General features: G+C 40.9%; 1 protein-coding gene and 1 pseudogene across 6 annotated transcripts in view; one reads left to right on the plus strand and one right to left on the minus strand.

Annotated features, from left to right (window-relative positions):
- The window catches only part of ASH1L (ASH1 like histone lysine methyltransferase), a 224,287-nt gene that overhangs the window by 69,958 nt on the left and 132,031 nt on the right, over nt 1-22,298 (plus strand). For all 6 annotated transcript variants that reach the window (XM_054545541.2, XM_054545561.2, NM_001372464.1 and 3 more), the window contains 1 exon segment: nt 12,238-16,801. In XM_054545541.2, coding sequence (XP_054401516.1) covers nt 12,238-16,801 — 4,564 coding nt within the window.
- LOC100442235 (prohibitin-2-like) lies at nt 8,914-9,978 on the minus strand (annotated as a pseudogene).

Consider the following 22,298-nt stretch of genomic DNA (forward strand, 5'->3'; position numbering starts at 1 on the left):
ACAGCAAAAAGAATTTATTAATAAAAGAAACAGCAGAATCTGTGAAATACTTAGAAATACATTTAACAGCACATGTTTAGGATTTGTATAGATAAAATTATAAATACCCAGAAACACGAAAAAGCTTGACTAAATACATTTACTTTGTTATTGTAGAGCTGAAGTTAATGTTGAGATATGTTTTTCTACATTAAGATACAAAGTTAAAGCCATGTGAGGTTTTTTAAAAACTTCAGTCATATCTCAGGTTTGTGAGGAAGCATACATATGGAAAAACAGTCCGATGAAAAGGTTATTAAAGTAGTGGTGATATTTGCACAATTCTGTAACTATAGTTAAAAAAAAAAAAAAACCCCCACTGAATTGTCCACTTTAAAAGGGTGAATTTGGTTGGGTGCAGTGGCACATGCCTGTAATTCCAACACTTTGGGAGGCTGAGGTAGCCAGATCTCTTGAGCTCAGGAGTTCGAGACCAACCTGGGCAACAAAGTGAGAGTCTAATCTCTAGAAAAAATTAGCCAGGCATGGTGTTGCATTCCTGTGATCCCAGCTACTTGAGAGGCTGAGGTGGGATGTTGGCTAGAGCCTGGGGGGGGCAAAAGTTGTGGTAAGCTGAGACTGACACTGCACTCTAGCCTGGGCAACAGAACCAGGCCTTGTCTCAAACAAAAACAAGGTGAATTTTATGGCATGTGAGTTAAGTCTTAGTAATGTTGTAAATAAAATAGAGAATTTCTATAGGAATACAAGAAAAAAAAACCTAGTTGTTTTCAAGTATTCAAACGTTATTATGAAGTTATAATATCCATATATTAGTGGCACAAGAATAAGCATAAATATGAATGAAACAAAACCTTAAGAACTTAGAGTAAGATCCAAATATGAATAAGAATATGTAATAAGTATGTTATTACATTACATTAATTATAAATAATCAATGGGCATGAAATGAGTAATGTTCTTAGAACAATGAGCAAACCTTTTGGAATAAAGGCTTCTTCCCTACCCCAAGATTATATTTTTAGAATTTAACATGGCAGATAAAGTAAAAACGAAAAGAAACCGAAAAATGATTAATTGAAAGTGTAGTGAAGATTGTCGTCTTTAGGAGGACATGATTTTTCCAAGTATAAGAAAACAAGACTGGGCATGGTGGCTCACGCCTGTAATTCCAGCACTTTGGGAGGCCGAGGCTGGCGGCTGAGGTTGGGAGTTCAAGACCAGCCTGACCAATATGGAGAAACCCTGTCTCTACCAAAAATACAGAATTAGCCAGGCACGGTGGCACATGCCTGTAATCCCAGCGACTCGGGAGGCTGAGGCAGGAGAATTGCTTCAACCTGGGAGGCAGAGGTTGCGGTGAGCCAAGATTGCACCATTGCACTCCAGCCTGGGCAACAAGAGTGAAACTCCATCAAAAAAAAAAAAAAAAAAAGTGAACAAAACTATATTCCACCTTAGGCTGGAATATATTTTTTCATGAATGAAAAAAAGAGAGCTGGGTGCGGTGACTCACGCCTGTAATCCCAGCGCATTGAGAGGCTGAGGTGAGTGGATTGCTTGAGGTCCAGAGTTCGAGACCAGCCTGGCCAACACGGTGAAACCCCATCTCTACTAAAAATATAAAAATCAGCCAGGCGTGGTGGCGGGTCCCTATAAACCAGCTACTTGGGAGGCTGAGGCGCAAGAATTGCTTGAACCCAGGAGACGGAGGTTGCAGTGAGCCGAGGTTGAGCCACTGCACTCCAGCCTGGGTGATAGAGCTAAACTCAGTCTCAAAAAAATGAGAGAGAAAAAAAAAACGCAAAACAAACCTATAAAGTTAAAGAGACTATTTTATTTAATACAGTGATTAAGAACTTTAGTTATGAAATCAGACTATGTTTAAATTATTTCTTAATCATTTACTGGTTAAGTGACCTTGAGCAAGTTAGCCAATATCTAAACCATTCTTTAATCTTTTAAATGAGGATAGTATAGTAATTTCACTATATGGTGGTTGTAAGGAATATGTGAGGTAATTAGTACAGTTTTTCATAGGTATTTGAATACATAAAAGATTTGGGCCAGGCACAGTGGCTCATACCTGTAATCCTAGCACTTTGGGAGGCTGAGGCAGGAGATTGCTTGAGGCCAGCCTCAAGACCAGCCTGGGCCTTTCACTTTTTAATAAAAATTTTTAAAAACTTTTGTTTAAGATTTTAACTTCAAGAAGAATAGTAGGTGAAAGACAGCTGGTGAATTGGGAAAAATGTGCAACATGTGAGAAACAAAGGAGTATTATATTAAGGGCCCATCTAAATTAGAAATGACCTCCACAATTTAGAAAAATAATATGGACCAGGATCTTGAACAGCTTTTCACTGCAGGAGAAATACAGATGGCCAGCAAAATCACGTGAAAAGACATTTAGAATAATAGATAAGTCAAACGTAAACAGAAATGCAATAAAAAGTCTTTTTTTTTGGAATCAGGGTCTCACCCTGTCTCCCAGGTTAGAGTGCAGTGGTGTGATCATGGCTTACTGCAGCCTTGACCTTCTGGCTCAAGCCATTCTCCCCTTCAGCCTCCCATGTACCTGAAACTACAGGCATGCACCACTGTGCCCAGCTAATTTTTGAGATTTATTTTTTGTAGAGAAGGGGGTCTCCCTGTGTTGCACAGGGTAGTCTCAAACTCTTGGGTTCAAGTAATCCTCCTGCCTCAGCCTCCCAAAGTGTTGGGATTACAGGTGTGGGCCACGAGGCCTGGCCAGAAAGAGTGTGTGTGTGTGATGTAGTCTGGCTGTGTAGCCCAGACTGGAGTGCCGTGGCACGATCTCTGCTCACTGCAACCTCTGTCTCCTGGGTTCAAGCAATTCTGCCTCAGCCTACCCCAGAAGCTGGGATTACAGGTATGTGCCGCCACTTCCAGCTGGGTTTTTTTTTGTATTTTTAGTAGAGATGGGGTTTCACCATGTTGGCCAAGCTGGTCTGGAACTCCTGACCTCAATTGATCCACCCGCCTTGGCCTTCTAAAGTGCAAGGATTACAGGCATGAGCCACCGTGCCCAACCCTGGATGTCTTTATATAAGGTTGTGACATCTTAAATACTGACAATGGGAATAAAAAGTCTTTCTGGGACAGACGTGGTGGCTCACGTCTGTAATCCCAGCACTTTGGGAGGCCGAGGTGGGCAGATCACAAGGTCAGGAGATCGAGACCATCCTGGCTAACACGGTGAAACCCCATATCTACTAAAAATACAAAAAATCAGCCGGGCATGGTGGCGGGCATAGTCCCATCTACTCGGGAGGCTGAGGCGGGAGAGTGGTGTGAACCTGGGAGGCGGAGCTTACAGTGAGCCGAGATGGTGCCACCCTGGGCAACAGAGCGAGACTCCGTCTCAAAAAAAAAAAAAGTCTTTCTTGCATGTCGTTGTCTAGTGTGTAACTAATGCATACACCCTTTGGCTTTGTAATTTCACCTTTAAAAATTTACCTGAAGGAAGTAATTGAACAAGTATGCAAAGAAAAATGTCATTGGATGTTTACCATATTGTTATTATTTTTATTTATTTTATTTTTATTTTATTTTATTTATTTATTTATTTATTTTGAGACGGTGTCTCCCTCTGTCGCCCAGGCTGGAGTGCAGTGGTACAATGTCAGCTCACCGCAAGCTCCGCCTCCCAGGTTCACACCATTCTCCTGCCTCAGCCTCCCGAGTAGCTGGGACTATAGGCGCCCGCCACCATGCCCAGCTAATTTTTTGTATTTTTAGTAGAGACGGGATTTCACTGTGGTCTCGATCTCCTGACCTTGTGATCCACCTGCCTTGGCCTCACAAAGTGCTGGGATTACAGGTGTGAGCCACCGCGCCCGGCCTTTTTTTTTTTTTTCTTTTTTTCTTTTTTTTTTGGGGACAGAGCCTCGGTCTGTCTCCCAGGCTGGAGTACAGTGGCACAATCTCGGCTCACTGCAACCTCTGCCTCCCAAGTTCTAGTGATTGTCCTGCCTCGGCCTCCTGAGTAGCTAGGATTACAGGCACGTGCTACCACACCCAGCTAATTTTTTTGTATTTTTAGTAGAGATGGTGTTTCACCATATTGATTAGGCTGGTCTCAAACTCCTGACCTGATGTTCCGCCTGCCTCGGCCTCCCAGAGTGCTGGGATTACAGGCGTGAGCCACCACGCCCAGCCTACCATATTATTTATAGTAACAAAAAGCCAGAAACTATTTTAAGTACAGTCAGTAGGTTGTTGATTTTATGTATTATGAACTATTGTGAAACTGTTGAATTTAACATCTAACTCTTATTTACACATAAAGGTGTCATATCATTTAAAGCAAATGGGCCACAAAACAGCAAGCATTGTTGGCTCCATTTGTATAAAAGAATGTACACTTGTTTATTTTGATGTATATGGTAAAATATCTGAAATGTAAAGTCCGTTCATGAAAGGTATTATTTATACGTTGGTTCTTTTTTTTTAAATGAGAGTATTTTATATTTGGAATAAAGCTATTTTTCTGTTGGAAAAAATTACATGCTTAATGTCATGTTTTAATACAGCATCTTTTTCAGTGCCTAATTGATAATATGCTCTCTTAAAGTGATACCTCTTATCAGTCATTTTAAAGGGTTCTTACAAATGTAAGAGGATAATATCAGTACCAAATACAGTTTTCAAAATCTTTTTTGTAACAGAGTCTTGCTCTGTTGCCCAGGCTGGAGTACAGTGGTGTGATCTCGGCTCACTGCATCCTCTGCCTCCTGGGTTCAAGCGATTCTCCTGCCGCAGCCTCTTGAGTAGCTAGAACTACAGGCATGCGCCACCCTGCTAATTTTTTTTTTTTTTGTATTTTTAGTAGAGGCAAGTTTCACCATGTTGGCCAGGATGGTCTCACTCTCCTGACCTCGTGATCTGCCCACCTCGGCCTCCCAAAGTGCAGGGATTACAGGCATGAGCCACCGCATCCGGCTTCAAAATCTTAATGTTGTCTCTTTCATTTATTTTATATAGTATCAGGATTTGGAAGAAAAGATTTTTGAAACCAACATCAAATTATCTGTGTGCCTTATTTAGTCATAGCCCATTTACTGTGGGATATGAACTCTGTTTTAAACTGCTTTTAATTTCTCTCAGATATTTATTTCAGGTAAAAGTGAAAAACCAGGCCAGGCACAGTGGCTCATGCCTGTAATCCCAGCACTTTGGGAGGCTGAGGCAGGTGGATCACGAGGTCAAGAGTTCAAGACCAGCCTGGCCAAGATGGTGAAACCCCAGCTTTACTAAAAATACAAAAATTAGCTGGGCCTGGTGGTGGGCTCCTGTAATCCCAGCTACTCGGGAGGCTGAGGCAGAGAATTGCTTGAACCCAGGAGGTGGAGATTGCAGAGATGGCGCCACTGCGCTCCTGCTTGGGCAACAGGGCAAGACTCCATTTCAAAAAAAAAAAAAAAAAAAGTGAAAAACCAGGGTTGAACACGTTCATTAGCCAATTAAGGAAGCTGAATATGTTTCTACTTTACTTTTAGACAGAGTTTAAAAAATAACTTCCTATTGAAGTATAACGTACATATAGAAAAATACCTATCATAAATGTAACAGCTCAGCGAATTTTCATGAACTCAGCCATATCGGACAACCAGCATTCAGATTAAGAAATGTGTTTGCCAGGTGCGGTGGCTCACCCCTGTAATCCCAGCACTTTAGGAAGCTGAGGGAAAATCACTTGAGCCCAGGAGTTCGAGATTAGCCTGGGCAACAAAGCAAGACCTCATCTCTACAAAAAAAAAAAAAAAATTAGCCAGGCATGGTGGCTTGTGCCTGCAGTCCCAGACTTGGGAGGCTGAGGTGGGAGGATCACTTAAGCTTAGAAGTTCAAAGTTATAATCAGGTCACTGCACTCCAGCCTGGGCCACAGAGTGAGACCCTGTCTTAAAAAAAATAAAAAAGTAGTATGACATTGCTAGCACCCAGTAAGAACCCCTTGGGCTTCTTTCTCATTACTGTCCTTACCATGAGTAACAATTTTTTTGATTTTTAATATCATAATAAATTTTTCCTCTTTGTGGTCTTTATATAAATGAAGTCAGAGTAGGTACTCTGTTTTTCTGGCTCCATTAATTCAGTGTTGTTCGTGAGGCTTTTTGTTTGTTTGTTTGCTTTTGAGGCGGAATTTCATCCTTGTTGCCCCGGCTGGAGTGCAATGGCATGATCTCAGCTCACTGCAACCTCTGCCTCCCGGGTTCAAGCGATTATCCTGCCTCAGCCTTCCGAGTAACCGGGATTACAGGCATGTGCTACCACACCCGGCTAATTTTGTATTTTCAGTTCAGACGGGGTTTCTCCCTGTTGGTCAGGCTGGTCTCGAACTCCTGACTTCGGGTGATCTGCCCGCATCGGCCTCCCAAAGTGCTGGGATTACAGGCGTGAGCCACTGCGCCCAGCCAGAGCTTTTTTTTTTTTTTTTTTTAAACTGTAATACATGGTATTGCGTGTAATCATAGTTCACATTTTTAAGGATAAGTTTTAAAATTGGAAGTGTCATTTTCAGGCATAAATATGTTTAAAAATATTTAAAATAAACTGCTTAATATTTGTTTTTAAAAGTATAAGAGTAATGAATGGGAATTGTTTTTTGTTTAATTTTTAATTTTTGTGGATACATAGTGTATTTATGGGATACATGAGATGTTTTGATACAGGCATGCAGTGTGTAATAATCACATCATAGAGAATGAGGTATTCATCCCCTCAAGCATTTATCCTTTGTGTTGCACACCATCTAGTTATACTCTTTTAGTTATTTCAAAATGTACAATTAAATGATTATTGACTATAGTCACACTGTTGTGCTATCAACAGTAGGTCTTATTTATTCATTCTTTCTATTTATTTTTTTATTTTTTGTACCCATTAACCTTCCCCACCTCCCTGGGATTCTTTATAATGTGAAGAAAGTGTGTGGGGTTTATTTAATTTTCAAGTTAACATAAGTCTGAGTATATGAGACTGCCCTTGGGCAAAATTATAAGGTCCAGTCCAAGAGAAGAGAGAGTTCCCTTTATTCTGAGTCAATCAAGTACCGCATGTATTGTGTTCATTTTTACGTGCCGCATGTAAAGGGGGATATTTACAAACTTAAAACACTTGCATTAGAAAATGACCAGAAATAAGTGAAACTGTTGAGTCAGGAAGTTAAATATTTTGGTTGAGTTCAAATGTCTGACAGCCATTGGGAAGAAGAGGAATTAGACTTACTCTGTGATTTTTAGAAAGTGAGACTTGGACCAGTAAGTGAAAGTTGCAAAAAAATATATTTCACTTTACTCTTAGGAAGAACTTTTTTTTTCAATAGACACATTTCATTATGGGAAATTTAATACAAAAACATAGTGACTAGTTCAAAGTGAAGATACTAGAGTTATATACCCGTCACTAGGATCATCTTTTATATTTCTTGTCTAATATTTGGAAACAGTCATTTCTGCAGGAGCCCTGATTCATTTTAATGGGAAATGGTTTTAGAGACCACGGTCTTGAGATGTTCGTTGCTAATGGGTTGTCGATGTTTGTAAGCATTTTAATGGATAGAGAGGTAGATAGACTTCATATATTTTTAATTCTATCTTACAAGTATAGACTTTTACTTCTTTGATTTTATAGTTGTATGTTTTTTGCTTCTAGCATTTTGGTTCCTAGTGATATTCACATGGTTACTTATTTTATGTATGTATCTGTTAGTCATCTATCTGTCTAAATTCAAAATTACTATACTCTGTGTATTACCAGTAATATGCTCACTGAGGGCAATTTACCACTTTCTTTTGCTGGGCAAGATGGCATGTGCCTATTAGCCCAACTACTCAGAAGGCTGGGTGGGGGAGGATGGCTTAAGCCCAGGAGTTCAAGGCTGCAGTGAGCTATGACTATGCCATTGCACTCCAGCCTGGGTGACAGAGCAAGACCCCATCTCTTTAAAAAAAAATAAAAATAAAAAATAGAGAGGTAGAGGTTCTTTGGTTTTTGGTTTTGAGGTTTTTTTGAGACGGAATCTCGCTCTTTCGCCCAGGCTGGAGTACTGTGGTGCTATCTTGGCTCACTGCAACCTCCCTGTCCCAGGTTCAAGTGATTCTCCAGCCTCAGCCTGCTGAGTAGCTGGGACTACAGGCATGCGCCACCATGCCCAGCTAATTTTTGTATTTTTAGTAGAGACGGGGTTTCACCATGTTAGGCTGCTCTTAAACTCCTGACCTCAGGTGATCCACCCGTCTTAGCCTCACAAAGTGCTGGGATTACAGGCATGAGCCACTGCACCCGGTGGTTGGTTGGTTTTTTTTTATTTTTTATTTTTTATTTTTTATTTTTCATTTATTTATTTATTTATTTATTTTTTTGAGGCACAGCATCACTCTGTCACCTAGGCTAAAGTGCAGTGGTACGATCTTGGCTCACTGCAACCTCCCCCTCCCAGGTTCAAGCAATTCTCATACCTTAGCCTCCCAAGTAGCTGGGATTACAGGCGCCCGCCACCACGTCTGGCTAATATTTGTAGTTTTAGTAGAGATGGGGTTTCACCATGTTGGCCAGGCTGGTCTCAAACTCCTGACCTCAGGTGATCTGCCCACCTCAGCCTCCCAAAGTGGTGGGATTACAGGCGTGAGCCACTGCGCCTGGCTGGCTTGCTTGTTTGTTTGTTTTTTTGGGTATTTTTTTTTTTTTCCGGGTTAAGTAATAAAAATTTATTGAGAATTCCTGGGTTGGTGGTTATCTCCTCACAGCCTTGAGGGAGGGAACAACACTGTAGGAAATCACTGAGAAATCACGCAGTGTCCCAACAGCCTCAGTTAACACAGGGAGGAGGAAAGTAATTCCCCAGAAAAGGGGGTAGTTTTCAGTCTTCCTTAATCCAAGAGGGGTTCAGGGAACCGGTGTAGGGGACCATCGCATGATACTGGGGCGGGGTAGGGCTGTGCTGGACCCCTGGCTGGCTCCTCAAAAACTGGAGAAGCAGATCCACTTCCTCTGGGGGTGGAGTTCTTGCTGACTAGGCTCATTTCTTACCCTTGATGAGGCTGTGACTTCCTCCGGTGAAACTTTCATCCTGTAAGTTCAGCACAAGGTTGTCAGCCGTGAGATAGATACGATTCTATGATGTGGCTATCGTCTTGGAGATATTCTGGGCTGCTCGAATCTTGCAAAGTTTGATGTAGCCGGGGTTCTTGCTCAGTGCTTCTCCAAGCATCTTGGCAGCCTCGGCCTCACCCTCGGCCTGTACAATCTTCTGCCGCTGTTCCTGCTTCGCCTTTTCTACCAAGAATTGGGCCCGCTGGGCCTCCTGCTGGGCCACTTGTTTGGCTTCTACAGCAGCTGTGTGCTCTCGGCTAAAGCTCAGCTCTGTGATGGCCACATCATCCAGGATGAGGCTGAAGTCCTTGGCCCTCTCTGTCAGCTCCCGGCGGATCAACAGGGATACCTGGGCCCACTGGGTGATCAGCTGTGAGGCATTGAACTTGGCCACCACACTCTTGAGCACCTCGTTGACAATGGACGGCAACACTCGTTCCTCGTAGTCCAGCCTTAGGCGCTGGTACATGCTAGGAAGCTCCTGAGCATTGGGTCGAGACAACACTCACAGGGAGATATTCACCATCTGTAGGTCTTTGGAGCCTGTAGAGGAGTAGGTTTTTTGAGGTCTGGCCCGAATGTCATAGATAATGGGGTACTGGAACCAAGGGATCCTGAAGTGAAGGCCCTCGGCCAGCATAGTGTCCTGCTGCACTCCACCGATCCGATTGAAGAAGATGGCTCTGTGCCTGCCTTCCACGGTGAACACGGATTCGCGCACACCGTAGGCCACGGTGCCGGCCCCCAGCAACAGCTTCAGGGCCGTGCCCATGCCCCGGGGCCTGGCGGGCAGCCGTCCCGCCAAGTCCTTCAAGTTCTGGGCCATTTCTGATCTTGAGGCCGGTGGCATCGGAGGTCAGAATGGGGTGCCGGCTCGCCTCTACCCCACTCCGGCTTAGGTACTGCGCCCTTCACAAGAGGGTTCGGGCCTGTAAGGCTGGCGAAAGCTGGGTAATGTTTTGAGATTTAGGATGTAGATTCTCAATATTGTGTTTTATAGTAATTCAAAATAATTACTTTTCATATACTTATATAACTAATTTTCTATATATTGAATAGATGAATTTCTTTTTTGTTTGTTTTTGAGACAGAGTCTTGCTCTTTCGCCCAGGCTAGAGTGCAGTGGCGCAGTCTCAGCTCACTGCAACCTCTGCCTCCCAGGTTCAAGCGATTCCCCTGCCTCAGCCTCCCGAGTAGCTGAGATAACAGGCATGTGCCACTACCCCCAGCTAATTTTTGTATTTTTAGTAGAGATGGGGTTTCACCGTGTTGGCCAGGCTGGTCTTGAACTCCTGACCTCAGGCGATCTGCCCACCTCAGCCTTCCAAAGTGATGGGATTACAGGCGTGAGCCACCATGCATGGCCTATTGCTTTTAATATTTAGAGATTTGGGATGCTTTCCTTTATTACATATAACTTTGTTTCATAACTATGTAAAACACTTCCAAACCAAAAACCATAAAGTTAGATGCAGAGAGGTCTAGCTTCTAGCCCTGTTTACTTTCCCATAAGTCACTATTTTCGCGAATCTTTGGTTCATTCCATTTTAAAATATAATCGATAGTCATATATATATTCATATTCTTCGTCCCCATTTTCTTATACAGAAGGTATATTATATGTATAAGGCGTAGCATAGCATATTATAACCATTGTTCTCAGCCTTGCTTTTTTTCATTTAATAATATATCCTGGAAATCACTCCATAGCACTATATTGATATCTCTTCCTACTCCTCCTACTTTTGTTTTTGTTGACAATTTCTCAGTATTACATTGTACAGATGTACCTTACTTTATTCAGCCAGTTTCCTGTAGATAATTGTTTGGATTTTTTTAGGGTTTTTTTTAATACTAAAATAGTGGTGCATTTTGGACCCTTGTGCAGACATTATATTTTTAAGAGTGTATCTTGGGTAGACCCTCAAAGTAGGATTTCTGGGTCAAAGGATGTAGTTAAATGCATGTGGAATTTTTCTAGTTTATAACTAGATTGTAGCATTTTCCATGCAGTACATTTTCATACATGCTTGAATTTGGTTTTATGTTTTCTATCCTGCTTCATTGGTTTGTCTTTTCATTTGTCACTTCTATACTGTTTCAATGATTGGGGCTTTGAAAAATGATATTTGGTATGGTTATTCCCTGACTTTTCTACATTTTAGATTTTTCTAGTTATTCTTGCATATCTGTTTTCCCCATTGAACATTATAATCAATTTTTCTAAATGCCAAAGAAATCTGTTGGTATTTTTATTGAGATTGCATTAAATTTATAAATTTGCTTAGGGAAAATTGTCGTCTTTATGTCTTTCTATCCACAAACACAGTATAACTTTACATTTGTTCAGTTCTTTCATGACTATTTTATAATTAGGAAGAACTCTTTAGTGGTTATCCAAAAGTAAAACAGACTATTGTGTGAAGTGGTGAATTCATTTCTAGAGTATATAGTGAGGATTCATGAATTAGACAGCAGTTTACGGTAAATGACTTAAATGTTACTTCCCACTCTAAGATTTTATATAAAAACACATTCTGAAGAAAATATGAATTTTTAAATTGTCTTTCCTATTCCACGTTAAGAGAGAGCTCTACTGCTCACTCAAGATCATAATTGAGAATGCGTTATAAAAGAGTAGAAGTAGGTTAGGGATTGTCTTCCACAGGTTTAGAAGCATTTAAATCAATGAAGGAGGTAGGCAGTAAACTATTATTTTAGATGACGACCATAGGATACTGTAGCTAAAAATAATTGTCTTTTCAAAAATGGTACCTTCATATACTTCATTTATATTTACCCAGTCAAAAGTAAGATGAAAGTAGACTATTGATTTGCCATTTTAAAAATGTCGAAAATATCAGGGATATTTCTAAAGACCCCCTAATACATAGTTTTATTGTGTTGAAAGTCAACAAAGATAATATACCATGATAGCCTCTCGTATAGCAGCAGATGAGCTAACATACTGTGACATTAGTATAATATTAGGTTTTTTAAAAACCTCTGTTGCCTATTGTATATCTGATATGTGATCCATTAGTTTGTTGGATTGTTAAGCTAAGCTAAAGTGGTATAAGGTTTACTCCCTCTTTAACTTTTTTCTTGTTCAAATTTTAGGACCCTTCAAAGTTGTACAAGAAAGCAGATGATGTTGCAGCCATTGAATGCCAGTCTGAAGAAGTCATCCATCTTCATTCACAGGGAGAAAACAATCCTTTGTCTAAGAAGCTATCTCCAGTACACTCAGAAATGGCAGATTATATTAATGCAACACCATCTACTCTTCTTGGTAGCCGGGATCCTGATTTAAAGGACAGAGCATTACTTAATGGAGGAACTAGTGTAACAGAAAAGTTGGCACAGCTGATTGCTACCTGTCCTCCTTCCAAGTCTTCCAAGACAAAACCGAAGAAGTTAGGAACTGGCACTACAGCAGGATTGGTTAGCAAGGATTTGATCAGGAAAGCAGGTGTTGGCTCTGTAGCTGGAATAATACATAAGGACTTAATAAAAAAGCCAACCATCAGCACAGCAGTTGGATTGGTAACTAAAGATCCTGGGAAAAAGCCAGTGTTTAATGCAGCAGTAGGATTGGTCAATAAGGACTCTGTGAAAAAACTGGGAACTGGCACTACAGCGGTATTCATTAATAAAAACTTAGGCAAAAAGCCAGGAACTATCACTACAGTAGGACTGCTAAGCAAAGATTCAGGAAAGAAGCTAGGAATTGGTATTGTTCCAGGTTTAGTGAATAAAGAGTCTGGCAAGAAGTTAGGACTTGGCACTGTGGTTGGACTGGTTAATAAAGATTTGGGAAAGAAATTGGGTTCTACTGTTGGCCTAGTGGCCAAGGACTGTGCAAAGAAGATTGTAGCAAGTTCAGCAATGGGATTGGTTAATAAGGACATTGGAAAGAAACTAGTGAGTTGTCCTTTGGCAGGTCTGATCAGTAAAGATGCCATAAACCTTAAAGCCGAAGCACTGCTCCCCACTCAGGAACCACTTAAGGCTTCTTGTAGTACAAACATCAATAATCAGGAAAGTCAGGAACTTTCTGAATCCCTGAAAGATAGTGCCACCAGCAAAACTTTTGAAAAGAATGTTGTACGACAGAATAAAGAAAGCATATTGGAAAAGTTCTCAGTACGAAAAGAAATCATTAATTTGGAGAAAGAAATGTTTAATGAAGGAACATGCATTCAGCAAGACAGTTTCTCATCCAGTGAAAAGGGATCTTATGAAACCTCAAAGCACGAAAAGCAGCCTCCTGTATATTGCACTTCTCCGGACTTTCAAATGGGAGGTGCTTCTGATGTATCTACGGCTAAATCCCCTTTCAGTGCAGTAGGAGAAAGCAATCTCCCTTCCCCATCACCTACTGTATCTGTTAATCCTTTAACCAGAAGTCCCCCTGAAACTTCTTCACAGTTGGCTCCTAATCCATTACTTTTAAGTTCTACTACAGAACTAATCGAAGAAATTTCTGAATCTGTTGGAAAGAACCAGTTTACTTCTGAAAGTACCCACTTGAACGTTGGTCATAGGTCAGTGGGTCATAGCATAAGTATTGAATGTAAAGGGATTGATAAAGAGGTAAATGATTCAAAAACTACCCATATAGATATTCCAAGAATAAGCTCTTCCCTTGGAAAAAAGCCAAGTTTGACTTCTGAATCCAGCATTCATACTATTACTCCTTCAGTTGTTAACTTCACTAGTTTATTTAGTAATAAGCCTTTTTTAAAACTGGGTGCAGTATCTGCATCAGACAAACACTGCCAAGTTGCTGAAAGCCTAAGTACTAGTTTGCAGTCCAAACCATTAAAAAAAAGAAAAGGAAGAAAACCTCGGTGGACTAAAGTGGTGGCAAGAAGCACATGCCGGTCTCCAAAAGGGCTAGAATTAGAAAGATCAGAGCTTTTTAAAAACGTTTCATGTAGCTCACTATCAAATAGTAATTCTGAGCCAGCCAAGTTTATGAAAAACATTGGACCCCCTTCATATGTAGATCATGACTTCCTTAAACGCCGATTGCCAAAGTTGAGCAAATCCACAGCTCCATCTCTTGCTCTCTTAGCTGATAGTGAAAAACCATCTCATAAGTCTTTTGCTACTCACAAACTATCCTCCAGTATGTGTGTCTCTAGTGACCTTTTGTCTGATATTTATAAGCCCAAAAGAGGAAGGCCTAAATCTAAGGAGATGCCTCAACTGGAAGGGCCACCTAAAAGGACTTTAAAAATCCCTGCTTCTAAAGTTTTTTCTTTACAGTCTAAGGAAGAACAAGAACCCCCAATTTTACAGCCAGAAATTGAAATCCCTTCCTTCAAACAAGGTCTGTCTGTGTCTCCTTTTCCAAAAAAGAGAGGCAGGCCTAAGAGGCAAATGAGGTCACCAGTCAAGATGAAGCCACCTGTACTGTCAGTGGCTCCATTTGTTGCCACTGAAAGTCCAAGCAAGCTAGAATCTGAAAGTGACAACCATAGAAGTAGCAGTGATTTCTTTGAGAGCGAGGATCAACTTCAGGATCCAGATGACCTAGATGACAGTCATAGGCCAAGTGTCTGTAGTATGAGTGACCTTGAGATGGAACCAGATAAAAAAATTACCAAGAGAAACAATGGACAATTAATGAAAACAATTATCCGCAAAATAAATAAAATGAAGACTTTAAAGAGAAAGAAACTGTTGAATCAGATTCTTTCAAGTTCTGTAGAATCAAGTAATAAAGGGAAAGTGCAATCCAAACTCCATAATACGGTATCAAGTCTTGCTGCCACATTTGGCTCTAAATTGGGCCAACAGATAAATGTCAGCAAGAAAGGAACCATTTATATAGGAAAGAGAAGAGGTCGCAAACCAAAAACTGTCTTAAATGGTATTCTTTCTGGTAGTCCTAGTAGCCTTGCTGTTCTTGAGCAAACAGCTCAGCAGGCAGCTGGGTCAGCATTAGGACAGATTCTTCCCCCATTACTGCCTTCATCTGCTAGTAGTTCTGAGATTCTTCCATCACCTATTTGCTCTCAGTCTTCTGGGACTAGTGGAGGTCAGAGCCCTGTAAGTAGTGATGCAGGTTTTGTTGAACCCAGTTCAGTGCCATATTTGCATTTACACTCCAGACAGGGCAGTATGATTCAGACTCTTGCAATGAAGAAGGCCTCAAAGGGGAGGAGGCGGTTATCTCCTCCTACTTTGTTGCCAAATTCTCCTTCGCACTTGAGTGAACTCACATCTCTAAAAGAAGCTACTCCTTCCCCAATCAGTGAGTCTCATAGTGATGAGACCATTCCCAGTGATAGTGGAATTGGAACAGATAATAACAGCACATCAGACAGGGCAGAGAAATTTTGTGGGCAAAAAAAGAGGAGGCATTCTTTTGAGCATGTTTCTCTGATTCCCCCTGAAACCTCTACAGTGCTAAGCAGTCTTAAAGAAAAACATAAACACAAATGTAAGCGCAGGAATCATGATTACCTCAGCTATGACAAGATGAAAAGGCAGAAACGAAAACGGAAAAAGAAATATCCCCAGCTTCGAAATAGACAGGATCCAGACTTTATTGCAGAGCTAGAGGAACTAATAAGTCGCCTAAGTGAAATTCGGATCACCCATCGAAGTCATCATTTTATCCCCCGAGATCTTCTGCCAACTATCTTTCGAATCAACTTTAATAGTTTCTATACACATCCTTCTTTCCCCTTAGACCCTTTGCACTACATTCGAAAACCTGACTTAAAAAAGAAAAGAGGGAGACCCCCTAAGATGAGGGAGGCAATGGCTGAAATGCCTTTTATGCACAGCCTTAGTTTTCCTCTTTCTAGTACTGGATTCTATCCATCTTATGGTATGCCTTACTCTCCTTCACCCCTTACAGCTGCTCCCATAGGACTAGGTTACTATGGAAGGTATCCTCCCACTCTTTATCCACCTCCTCCATCTCCTTCTTTCACCACGCCACTTCCACCTCCTTCCTATATGCACGCTGGTCATTTACTTCTCAATCCTGCCAAATACCATAAGAAAAAGCATAAGCTACTTCGACAGGAGGCCTTTCTTACAACCAGCAGGACTCCCCTCCTTTCCATGAGTACCTACCCCAGTGTTCCTCCTGAGATGGCCTATGGTTGGATGGTTGAGCACAAACACAGGCACCGTCACAAACACAGAGAACACCGTTCTTCTGAACAACCCCAGGTTTCTATGGACACTGGCTCTTCCCGATCTGTCCTGGAATCTTTGAAGCGCTATAGATTTGGAAAGGATGCTGTTGGAGAGCGATATAAGCATAAGGAAAAGCACCGTTGTCACATGTCCTGCCCTCATCTCTCTCCTTCAAAAAGCTTAATAAACAGAGAGGAACAGTGGGTCCACCGAGAGCCTTCAGAATCTAGTCCATTGGCTTTGGGATTGCAGACACCTTTACAGATTGACTGTTCAGAAAGTTCTCCAAGCTTATCCCTTGGAGGATTCACTCCCAACTCTGAGCCAGTCAGCAGTGATGAACATACAAACCTTTTCACAAGTGCAATAGGCAGCTGCAGAGTTTCAAACCCTAACTCCAGTGGCCGGAAGAAATTAACTGACAGCCCTGGACTCTTTTCTGCACAGGACACTTCACTAAATCGGCTTCACAGAAAGGAGTCACTGCCTTCTAACGAAAGGGCAGTACAGACTTTGGCAGGTAAGAGGGTTATTTTGTTACCTGTTATTTGTTAAAGAAATAGGTTATTTTCCACAGGGGCCTGATAAATGTAGATGAACTTTTAATATATATATCTTTTTTTGTTTTTTTATAAGTAATTTTGAAATCTCAGTACTCCTTTTCCTTAGATTTAAGAAGTAAGGAATGTCTGTATTTTTTTTTGTTTGTTTTGAGAAGAGCTATTATTGTCAAAAAGAAAAAAAGAAAGAAATATACATAACTTTTGGAAACCAGGAAAAATCATTCATCTTTTTTATGTAGACAGGCTATTACACAATTTTTATAAAGACAAATGGTTCATAGATCTGTTAGTAGTATGCAGGATTTCCCACCACCCCAAGAGGTAAAAGGTCATGCTGGAAGGATTTTTAATGTATATTAATCCAGTAGTTGTAAATGTATCTTTGTTACAGGAAGAATATGTTATTAGTACCGTATGTCTCATAATAAAAATTCAAACACTGGACATTTTCAGCATTGTAAAATTTAACTGAATATTCATTCAGACAGACTTCATTTTGCAGAGTACCTTTTGATGTCTTCATAAAAGCTGCTTCAGTTATATAGAAAAAAAGAAATCTGGAAAATGCATTTGTACATCTAGAAAGAATTGTACATCTTTTTCTCTCTTAATTGTACACCTTTTAAGAATTGAGAAGATTGGAAAACAAAGAGTAAGCATTTGCCACTTGAATAAAAGATTAGAAGTTCTTTGTGAGAGATCTTAAGCCTAAGAGTTTGTAAAATAACTCTAGGAAGTCCATAAACCCTCTGATGATGTAAGTAAAATTACGGGTATATATGTTTGTGCATCTTTTTTAGTGATAATCTAGAAAAATTTCATCAGATTTTCCAAGTAAATTCTCTAAACCTCAGTATATTCTCTAAACCTCCTATATAATGGGATTTGTAGGGGTATTATGAAAAGTAGTCACAAAGTAAGCATGCAAATGTTAGTTATTATTATTCCACTAAAAGATTAAAAACTTGTGCATTAGGCCAGGCGTGGGTGGCTCACACCTGTAATCCCAGTGCTTTGGGAGGCCGAGGCGGGCGGATTGTGAGGTGAAGAGATCGAGACCATCCTGGTTAACACAATGAAACCCCATCTCTACTTAAAATACAAAAAAAATTAGCCAGGCTTGGTGGCGGGTGCCTATAGTCCCAGCTACTCGGGAGGCTGAGGCAGGAGAATGGCGTGAACCCCGGAGGCGGAGCTTGCAGTGAGCCGAGATAGCACCACTGCACTTCAGCCTGGGCAACAGAGCGAGACTCCATCTTAAAAAAAAACAAAAAACAAAAAAAAACTTGTGTATTAGGGAAAAGATAAACCCCCCGAATACAAAGAGTTTTTGTTCCTGATTTTCATTATTCATGAACTTTTGAAAAATTAAAACTTAGTGGAGAATCTGAGTGTTCCTTAGCTTTTAACAGTGTTTATTTATTTATTCATTTTTTTATTTTGAGACGGAGTCTTGCTCTGTTGCCCAGGCTGGAGTGCAAATGGTGCAATCTCGGCTCACTGCAACCTCCACCTCCCGGGTTCAAGTGATTCTCCTGCCTCAGCCTCCTGAGTAGCTGGGACTACAGGTGCATGCCACCATACCTGGCTAATTTTTTGTATTTCTAGTAGAGACAGGGTTTCACCGTGTTAGCCAGGATGGTCTCGAACTCCTGACCTCGTGATCCGCCCGCCTCGGCCTCCCAAAGTGCTGGGATTACAGGCTTGAGCCACTGCACCCGGCCAGCTTTTAACAGTGTAAAGAGAGAAAAAGTCTTATGCTTAGGTCCATTCAACAAATAGTTTATTTAATCAGTAATAGTTATTGAATATCAGGTATTTACCAGGCATTCTACTTTGTGGGCCCTTGTTATATAATAGAGAATGAGGCACACAGGTTCATTGAGTCATGGAGATTATAGTGGAGGAGGTAGATAATAAACAAAAAATCACATTATGTGTTGTTAAAATTGTGATAAGGACTGTAAAAGGGAGAGAGTACAGCATGAAATGGGGAGCCTGACCCAGAGAAGTCTTTCCTGAGAAAGTGATCCTAAACTGAGACCTGGCAGATGTGCAACATTTAACTGGGTTAACAGACTCATTCATTATTCATTCATTTACTGGCTCATTTATTGAATTCCTGAAGCATACAGGACTATTCTAGTCACTGGCATATAAAATAGTAAATGCCTGATATCTGACCTCATAATTTTCAGCTTAGTGAAGGAAGACAAACCGTAGAGTGATAAGCAAATAAATAATGGCTTAATTGAGAAAAATGCTGTAAAGTTAATACCATAGAGTATTATGATACAGATTAAAGGGCTGGCAGAGGGGGATCTAATTAGATAGTTACTAGTTATGGCTGAGGATAAAAAGTTGAGACTTAAAGGATGAGAAGCCACAGTGAAGTCCAGTTGCGGTGGCTCATGCCTGTAATCTCAGAACTTTGGGAGGCTGAGGTGGCCAGATCACTTGAGGTCAGGAGTTTGAGGCCAGCTGGCCAACACGGTGTAAACCCCATCTCTACTAAAAATACAAAAATCAGCCAGGCGTGGTGGCACGTGCCTATAGTCCCAGCTACTTGGGAGGCTGAAGCAAGAGAATTGCTTGAACCCAGGAGGCGGAGGTTGCGGTGAGCCCAGATCACGCCAGTGCAACAGAGTGAGACTGTATCTCAAAAAAAACAAAACAAAAAGCCACAGTGAAGAACATGTTTTAAGATTCTCAGTTGGGAAGGAGTTTAGATATTGGATAAACTGAAAAAAGCTTCATTGTGGAGGAAATACAGAGAGAGTAGTGAGAAATGTGGCAAAAGAAGAGACCAAACAATGTGTTAAGAATTTTGGATTTTATATTAAGAACAAAAGACAAAGGAGTATTGATTTTAGGTTTGCATTTTTAAATGATGATTTTGCCTCCTGCGTGAACACTGGATGGAGTGGATAAAAATAATTTGAAGGAAACTGGTTAGTAGGCAATTGCAGTAGTCTAGATAACATGATGGTGCTTAGATTAGGTTAGTGGCAGGCTTATGTCTGAACATATGGGAGATTGGAGATAACATGCACTAAGAGAGAGAAGACTATAGGAGGAGCAGATTTAGAGGAGAACACAGTTGTTGTTGTTTTTTTTCTTTTCTTTTCTTTTCTTTTTGAGACAGGCTCTCACTCTGTTGCCCAGGCTGGAGTGCAGTGGCACGATCTCGGCTCACTGCAACCTGTTTCCTGGGCTCAAGCCATTTTCCAGCCTCAGCCTCCTGAGTAGCTGGGACTACAGGTGCAAGCCACCAACGCCAGGCTAATTTCTTTGTATTTTTGTAGAGATGGGGTTTCGCCATGTCGCCCAGGCTGATCTCAAACTCTTGGGCTCAAAGGGACGCTCCTACCTTGCCCTCCCAAAGTGCTGGGATTATAGGCCTGAGTCATCACTCTGAGACACTTTTTAATACATATAGTTTGAAGTGTCTGAACATTGAAGTGGAGGATTTGAGAAGGTCGTTGGATATCTAGTTCTCAGGCTTAGTAGAGAAGCTTGGCCTGGAGATAAGAGCATTTCCTCTGAGGATTTGAAAAATTGTGTTAGGCAATATCATTCATTAAAAAGGGCTTCTGGGTGAAATAAAAATTAGGAACACACTCTCAAAAACCTGTGTAACTTTATAAGCAGAGCACCAAGAAAAATAATAATTTTCAAAAATAGCAGTTAAAAAGACATACTAGACCAGGCACGATGGTTCATGCCTGTAATCCCAGCACTTTGGGAGACTGAAGCAGGCAGATCACCTGAGGTCAGGAGTTGGAGACCAGCCTGGCCAACATGGCGAAACCTGTCTCTACTAAAATAAAAAAATTAGCCAGCAGTGCTGGTATGCGCCTGTAGTCTCAGCTACTCGGGAGGCTGAGGCAGGAGAATCCCTTGAACCTGGAAGGTAGAGGTTGCAGTGAGCCAAAATTGTGCCACTGCACTCCAGCCTGGATGACAGTGTGAGAGTCTGTCTCAAAAAAAAAAAAAAAAAAAAATATATATATATATATAGTTAAGACTAAATGTCTTAATAAATAAAGAGGCTGGGAATGGTGGCTAATGCCTGTAATCTCAACACTTTGAGAGGTGAGGTTGAAATATCACTTGAGCCCAGGAGTTCAAGACCAGCCTGGGCAACATAGGAGCCTCCCATCTCTGCAGAAAAATGTTTTTTAAATTAGCTGGGTATGATGGCATGTGCCTGTAGTCCTGGCTACTCAGGAGGCTGTGGCAAGATGATCACTTGAGCCCAGGAGTTCAAGGCTGCTACTGTAAGCTGTGATCGTGCCACTGCATTCCAGTCTGGGCTGGCAGAGCCAGTATTGTAGAAATACTACAATAAATATAGGCATTAACCTTCCAGGAAAAGATGAAGGTAGCTTGTAGGGATATGAAGAAGGGTTGAAGCTGCTCAGCTGTAGGCACAGAAGGATGTCAGTGGTAGATAAATGTAGCAATGCCAGACATAGATGGTTCTAGTGTGTTGTACCTGTTTGTTTCTTTTGTACAAACATTGAGAGAAGCCACACAGTAAAAACACTTGCAGAAAAGTCTGTTGCCAGTAGGAGCCAAGAGGAACAATGTGGGTGAATGTACATTTTGAACAGAACTACATTGCTTATGGCTTTCTTCATTTAGTTTGTGTTGGTGTACTCTTCGTTCAGCTGCTAGTTTTGTCCTGCAAAATATTTATGTGCTTTAAAAGTCATGTATTAACCAATACAACTTTCATATTCTGGTATCATTCTTGTATTTATCAATGATACAAGAGCTATTTAACTATACAGAAACACATACAATAACAATGTATACCTTTATGAATTTTTATATGTATAATCATGAGAGTAATGATATTTTCCTTGGGAGAATAGGGAGTGAAAAACAAACAGCCTTGGGTAGCTCTGAGGAACTGCAGTATTTAAAGTAGTGCTTAAAAAACTGTCAGCTTTTGGCCCACATGTGATTGTTTGTGATGATCTCTACACGTTTTAAAAAATTGCTCATATTAAAAAATCTAGAAATTTTACATAAAAATGTGGAATTCTGCTTCTCAGAAAAATCAGAACATCTGGCAACAATTAGTCCACATTTCGTGGATAATAGTGACGGCTGGGGCTCAGTATTGGCAGGCCCCTTTTCATTGCTGCTTGTATTCTTTCGTTCGCCACAGTCCTCACTGTTTTTTGTTGTGTGTTGTATCTGGCCCTCTTCAGCTATTTAAAGAGGGAACTTTTGGATTTGAGATCCCTAATTTCAGAGTCATGAGAAGGAGATTATAAAGGATGAGTAAATTGAGGTGAAGGTGATATGAGATGACAGGTTAGGGTGTTGAATGTATCATCTACGTGGACATTGAAATTACTCAAGAGGACAGTTACAGGAGTTGGGGTGAAAATGGTGGATGTGAACCTGGTTTCAGGGTCCTTGGGGAATGAGAAAGATAGC

This window comes from Pongo abelii, chromosome 1, assembly GCF_028885655.2.
Source record: "Pongo abelii isolate AG06213 chromosome 1, NHGRI_mPonAbe1-v2.0_pri, whole genome shotgun sequence".
In the NCBI taxonomy this organism is placed as follows: domain Eukaryota; kingdom Metazoa; phylum Chordata; class Mammalia; order Primates; family Hominidae; genus Pongo; species Pongo abelii.